The sequence below is a fragment of the Nicotiana sylvestris genome, chromosome 5 (genome assembly GCF_000393655.2).
Source record: "Nicotiana sylvestris chromosome 5, ASM39365v2, whole genome shotgun sequence".
NCBI lineage: Eukaryota > Viridiplantae > Streptophyta > Magnoliopsida > Solanales > Solanaceae > Nicotiana > Nicotiana sylvestris.
Genome location: NC_091061.1, coordinates 104,339,374 through 104,346,243, shown reverse-complemented (window position 1 = coordinate 104,346,243; position 6,870 = coordinate 104,339,374). Strand labels below are relative to the sequence as shown.

The 6,870-nt window shown below is 43.5% G+C and overlaps 1 protein-coding gene across 1 annotated transcript; it reads right to left on the bottom strand.

Moving 5' to 3' along the window:
* Positions 1 to 5,575: 5,575 nt before the first annotated feature.
* On the bottom strand, positions 5,576 to 6,448 carry LOC138869078 (uncharacterized). The gene has a single exon (XM_070146668.1). The coding sequence runs from the start codon at positions 6,446 to 6,448 to the stop codon at positions 5,576 to 5,578; it is 873 nt and encodes a 290-aa protein (XP_070002769.1).
* Positions 6,449 to 6,870: the final 422 nt, after the last annotated feature.

Below are 6,870 nucleotides of genomic sequence, written 5' to 3'. Positions count from 1 at the left end.
GACAAATGATATTTAAGTGAACAAAATCGACCACTGCTTTCTTGGTCACAGACTTGAAAGTTTTAGCTTCAACCCACTTAGTGAAATAATCAATGGCCACTAGAATAAACCTGTGCCCATTGGATGCTGCTGGCTCAATTGGTCCGATGACATCTATTCCCCAAGCAACGAAGGGCCATGGTACAGACATTGTGTGCAATTCAGATGGAGGAGAATGAATCAAATATCCGTGTACTTGGAATTGATGACACTTGCGCACAAAACCGATACAATCTTGCTCCATGGTGAGCCAATAATAACCCGCTCGAAGAATTTTATTCGCCAGAACATACCCACTCATATGTGGTCCGCAGATTCCGGAATGTACTTCTGTCATGATAGCCGTAGCCTGTCTAGCATCTATTCACCTTAACAAACCAAGATCTGGAGTCCTTTTGTACAAAACTCCCCCGATGAAGAAAAATCCACTTGCCAAACGTTGAATTGTTCTCTACTGATCCCCCGTAGCCTGTACCAGATATACCCCCATTTTGATGTACTCCCTGATGTCGTGGAACCACGGCTCACCATCAAGTTCTTCTTCCACTATGTTACAGTAGGCATACTGATCGCGGACTTGAATATGTAGAGGGTCGACATAAGCTTTGTCTAAATGGTGCAACATTGATGCCAAGGTAGCCAAAGCATCGGCAACCTCATTATGGATCGTTGGAATATGCCTGAACTCTACTGATCGAAACCGTTGACAAAGATCATGCAAACATTGTCAGTACAATATGAGCTTTAAATCCTGTGTTTCCCATTCTCCTTGAATCTGGTGCACCAGAAGGTCCGAGTCTCCCAAGATCAAGACTTCCTAAACACCCATGTCTAGAGCTAACCTCAAACCCAAGATGCATGCCTCGTACTCAGCCATGTTGTTGGTATAGTAGAAACAAAGCTGAGCCGTAATAGGGTAGTGATGCCCTGTTTCAGAAATAAGTACAGCTCCTATCCCAACGCCTTTCATGTTAGCAGCCCCATCAAAGAAAAGTTTCCAACCTGGCTTTTCAACCTGTTCCAACTCATCAATGTGCATCACCTCCTCATCGGGAAAGTAAGTTCTCAATGGTTCATACTCTTCATCAACCGGGTTCTCGGCGAAATGATCAGCCAATGCTTGTGCTTTCATCACAGTCCGAGTTACGTAGATAATGTCAAATTCCGTGAGCAAAATCTGTCACTTTGCAAGTCTCCCTATGGGCAAAAGCTTCTGAAATATATACTTTAACGTATCCAAGCGAGATATGTGGTAAGTAGTGTAAGATGACAAATAATGTTTCAACTTCTGTTCTACCCAAGTTAGGGTGCAACATGTCCTTTCAAGGTGAGTGTACTTAACCTCAGATGTGAACTTCTTGCTGAGATAGTAGATGGCTTGCTCCTTCCTACCAGTGATGTCATGCTACCCCAACACACAACCAAATGAATTATCCAAGACCGTCAAATACAGAATCAAAGGTCTCCCTGATTTTGGTGGGACCAACACAGGTGGGTTTGACAAGTACCCCTTTATCTTGTCGAATGCTTCCTGGCACTCATCAGTCCACTTGACCGCAACATCCTTCTTTAGCAGCTTGAAGATAGGCTCACAAGTTGTCGTGAGCTGAGTAATAATCCTGCTGATGTAGTTCAATCTCCCTAACATACTCATCACCTCGGTCTTATTCCTTGGAGGTTGCAATTCTTTGATAGCTCTGATCTTTGACGGGTCTAATTCAATACCTTGATGGCTGACTATGAATCCCAACATTTTTCCAGATGAAACACCAAATGCGCACTTGGCGGGGTTAAGCTTAAGATTGTACCTGCGAAGCCTTTGGAAAAATTTCCTCAAATTTCTGACATGGTCGAGCTGCTTCTTGGACTTTATGATCACATCATCCACGTAGACCTCGATCTCCTTATGTATCATATCATGGAATATTGTCGTCATTGCCCTCATGTAAGTTGCCCCAACAATTTTCAAACCAAAAGGCATGACCCGGTAGCAATATGTTCCCCATGGCGTGATGAATGCCATCTTTTCCGCATCTTCGTCATCCATTAAGATCGATAATAGCCTACATAGCAATCCACAAAAGACCCAATCTCATGCTTGGCACAATTATCAATCAAAATGTGGATATTTGGCAGTGGGAATTTGTCCTTTGGACTTGCCTTGTTGAGATCACGGTAATCAACACACACTCTGGTCTTACCATCTTTCTTTGGCACAGGCACAACATTGGCTAACCAAGTGGGATAACGTGTGACTCGAATGACCTTTGCATCAAACTGCTTTGTGACCTCTTCTTTAATCTTCACACTCATATGGTTTTGAACTTTCTCAACTTCTGTTTAACGGGAGGAAATGCCGGGTCAATGGGAATTTTTGAACCACTATGTCAGTGCTTAGACCCGGCATGTCGTCATATGACCATGCAAAAACATCTTTGTATTCAAACAATGCTTTAATTATCTCTTCCCTGATTTGCAATTCAAGATGGACACTTATCTTAGTTTCTCTGACATTATCTGGGTACCCTAAATTTATTGCTTCCGTATCATTCAGGTTAGGCTTGGGTTTTTCTTCAAAATAAATTAATTCCTTACTAATCTCTCCAAATACCTCGTCCTCCGTATTCTGATTCGTCACCACACTTTATTTCTTGGATTATTATTTCAGAATTAGATTGGCTTTTAAGACTGGGCTGAAGATTCCTTATGCATGTCATGTCATTGAAACCCGCATAAAAAGAACTGTACAGGGAAGAAAAGAAAAAAGGGAAATTGCATTTCATCGAAAATAAAAGATAACAGGGTTTATACATCCAAACAGACGGAACATAGAATCTGAATTACAAACCTGGAATAATCCAGATAAACTGAAAGAAAATCAAAGCAAACTACCAAAACTCCTTCCGGATAGGGAGATGAGTAGCCTCCCAATTGTTAAGCTTTGCATTCGCCCCGACAAACTGCACATCTGCTTTGCTAGAACCTTTTCCAACTTCCACCATGTTCACACTGTTGAACAACCTCTCGAACCTTTCAATTAACTTTTCATCAATGTCAACCACAGAACTGGGAACTGTTATCACTGGGCGTTTCCTGGCACCAGGATTGACAAACGACCTTGAGAGATGTGGGTTAGGCTTTGGAAGTGCCCACGCCCTCTGTTTCAACTTTTTAGCCCTTTTCACATCTGCGGCTGTGGGTTTGAATCCAAGACCGAACGTACCCATGTTTTTAGGGAGGGACACTGGCTGTTTGATACCCTGCAGAGATGCACCCAGACCTTTATCGGGCACAAAGCTATTTTTCAGCATTTCAAAGGCCACCATGACTGATACATCTTTGAGGTTGGAACACATTTCCCTTCTGGAACTTTCTCGACCGGCACTGTTTCAAACACTTGATAGACCCAGGGCCCTTTGTCATCTTCAGCTTCAATGAACGGGACATAGGCATCACTCTGAGCACACAAATTATCTTCACCATGCATGGCGATCTCCTGTCTATGCCATTCGAACTTGACCATCTGGTGCAGAGTGGACGGGACTACTTTGGCGGCATGAATCCAAGGTCGACCTAATAGCAAATTGTAAGAGATGGCTACGTCCAGCACCTGAAACTCCATGGTGAATTCCACCGGTCCTATTGTCAACTCAAGCACTATATCACCAACTGAATCTTTCCCTCCACCGTCAAATCCCCGAACGCAGATGCTGTTTTTGTGAATCCTCTCGTCATCCACTTTTAACTTGTTCGGAGTAGAGAGAGGGCAGATGTTTGCACTGGAACCATTGTCAACTAATACCCTGGTAACCACGAAATCTTCACATTTTACCGTAAGATAGAGAGCTCTATTGTGTTCAATACCTTCCACAAGCAACTCATCATCAGACAAAGTGACCATGTTCACCTCAAATATTTTGTTGGCGATCTTTTCTAGAAGGTTTACTGAAATTTTGTCGGGAACATGAGCCTCGTTCAGAATTTTCATCAAGGCATGACGATGCTCGTCTAAGTGGATTAACAATGACAACAATGAAATCTGAGCAGGCGTCTTTCTCAACTGCTCTACAATGGAATAGTCTTGTACCTTCATCTTTCTCAGAAACTCCTCCGCCTCTTCTTCAACCACTACTTTTTTCACTAGAACTGGGTTATCTCTGGATGTTTTAGCTTTCCTTAACTCTTCCGGAGCAAAGCATCTCCCCGAATGAGTTAATCCATGGGCCTCATTGACTTCTTCTTTCAATTCCTTTCCCTTGTAGGTCACTATCACCCATTCATAGTTCCATGGGATAGCCTTGCTGTTGACTATCGGCAGCTGGGTTATAGGCTTGATGATGATAGGATCTGTACAGGCACCCTCTACAATTATGATAGGCTTGCTTTCCATTCCTGGCACAACCACTTTTGACTTTTCTTGTTTTGCTGCACCATCACTTGGGGACCCTTTCTTGACTACCGTAGATGGTTCACCTTTTGTCCCACTCAACTTGTTCACCAATCCTTCAATCATGGGTTTTTTGACTGGCTTGACCTCACTGGACCGAATCATCATGATGGTCTGTGAAGGTTCTTGGGCTCCTCTACCTTATGTACTATCTCGATCATGTTCGTTTCCTGATGGGTTAGCAATGGGTTCTGGTTGATGTTAGGTGCCTCTGGAGTTTGGACTTCAATCCGGTTTGTGTTAATGAGCTCCTGGATGGCATTTTTCAAGTTCCAGCACTTCTCCGTATCATGCCCCAGAGTACCAGAACAATATTCATAGCTTACAGAGTAATCAAGATTGTTTGGAGGAGGGTTTGGCAATTTTGACTCAATCGGCCTTAGCATATCCAATTGTCTCAGCTTGTGGAAAAACTGGTATAAGATTCTCCCAACGGGGTGAAGGTTTTCTTACGCTTCAACCTTTTGTTCTTAAATGCTTGATTGGGCAGGAAACCTGGGCCGGTAGTATTTCGGTAGGCTTGTGGGGGTGGGTAAGCATTTTGTGGAGATGCGTAGGTGTTTTATGGGGTTGGCGCATGCCATTGTGCATGGGAAGGAGGTTGAGTGTATGTTTGGGCGTGGTGAACAGAAAAATGAGGGTTTGGTGATGCAAAGTAATGCTGAGGTGGATTATATGGGGTTGGGGTGTAGGTTTGGTGGTGGGGTCGAGGCTGAGTATAATGGTGTGACGGGTCCCTGGGTCCAAACTATGATCCTGAATCAATTGTTGCCACATCTTCTTTCTTCTTCTTTCTGATTACTCCTCCAGTACTGTTTTGAATGGCTTGGGTAGTTGCCTTAATAACCGAGTAACTCAGGATTTTGTTTGACTTAAGCCCTTCTTATACCATGCCACCCATCTTCACTACCTCGTTGGAGGACTTGCCTATTGCCGATACCAGATGGCCATAGTAAGTGGGCTCCAGGGCCTATAGAAAGTAATCCACCATCTCGCTTTCTTTCATTGTTGGGTCAACCCTTGCCGCTTGTTCTCTCCAACAAAAACCATACTCCCTGAAACTTTCACTAGGCTTCTTCTCAATTTTAGTCAGAGACAAACGATCTGGAACAATCTCGAGGTTGTATTGGAAATGACAAGCGAATGCTTGGGACAAATCATCCCATGTATACCATCTAATGTGATCCTCAATGCTGTGCCGCTTAGACTCATGCTAAAGTATGCCATCAACATCTCTTCTTTCCCATTGGCTCCTCTCATTTTACTGTAGAATCCCCTCAAATGGGCCATCGGGTCTCCTTGCCCATCATATAGATAGAATTTAGGCATCTTAAATCCCACTGGCAGTTGAACATCGGGAAATAGACACAGATCTTTGTAGGCCATGCTCACATGGACTCCCAATCCCTGCATGTTTCTGAATGTCTGTTCCAGGCTTTTAACCTTCCTGACCATCTCCTCCTGTTCTAGATTTTTAGGTGGTTTGTCAGTCTCAACAAGGAGGTCGAAACGAGGAGTGTATGAGTAAGGTTCTAGGGCCTTGAAAGTAGGCTCCGGGGGATAGTATTGGTTATCTTGGGTATGGAATAAAGGCTCACTGGAGGATCGGTGGAGTGTAGTGGGTGGGGGTGCCACGAAAACAGGGGTGGCTGGTGGAGGAGTGTATGAAACTAGTTTGGGTGGTGAAGCTAGTGGTGCTTGGGAAGTGGTGCCTTGGTAGTGGTGGTAAATGGGAAAGCCTGGAGATGAATCAATAGTGGGAGGTTCCTGGGATTGAGCCAACGACAGGATGAAAGTAGGGTTGGTGGGGTAGGATGGTGGTGGATATCTTTTCACCCATACCTGGTACATCTCTACCATCTGTTGTTTCAGCTTATACAACTTCTCTTTCAGATTAACATTAGACTCTTCCACCTCTCTTGACGGATCAATAACACTTGCATCCATTTCTTGGTTAGCCATGATCAACTTGTCTTTGGACCTGGTGTTGTACGGATGAGTTGCCAGAATGCCAAACAAACTAACCACCTGCCTGATACTTGAATGACAACAACAAATTTGTTAGCGATTAGGGCTTAACAGATAGGCAACCGCATGTTTGGGGATGCAATGCACCTAAACAGTTAACCATTTCTATTATGTATTTGATTGGTTGCTTGTGTCATCCTGGCTTTCCTTAATTTCCATTTTGCAACTTCTCTCTTTTTCACTCCTGCCTTCCTTTGCTTGATTTCTCGTTGATCTTTGTTCCCTTGTTTTCTCTCTTGTTTTGCCATTGTTTCCTTCCCACAGCTTCTTGTTTTCTCTCTCTTTTCTTCTTTTTCTTTTTTTTTTCTTTTTTTTCTTTTTTTTCTCTTTTCTGATTATGATAGAATCCTATGGGG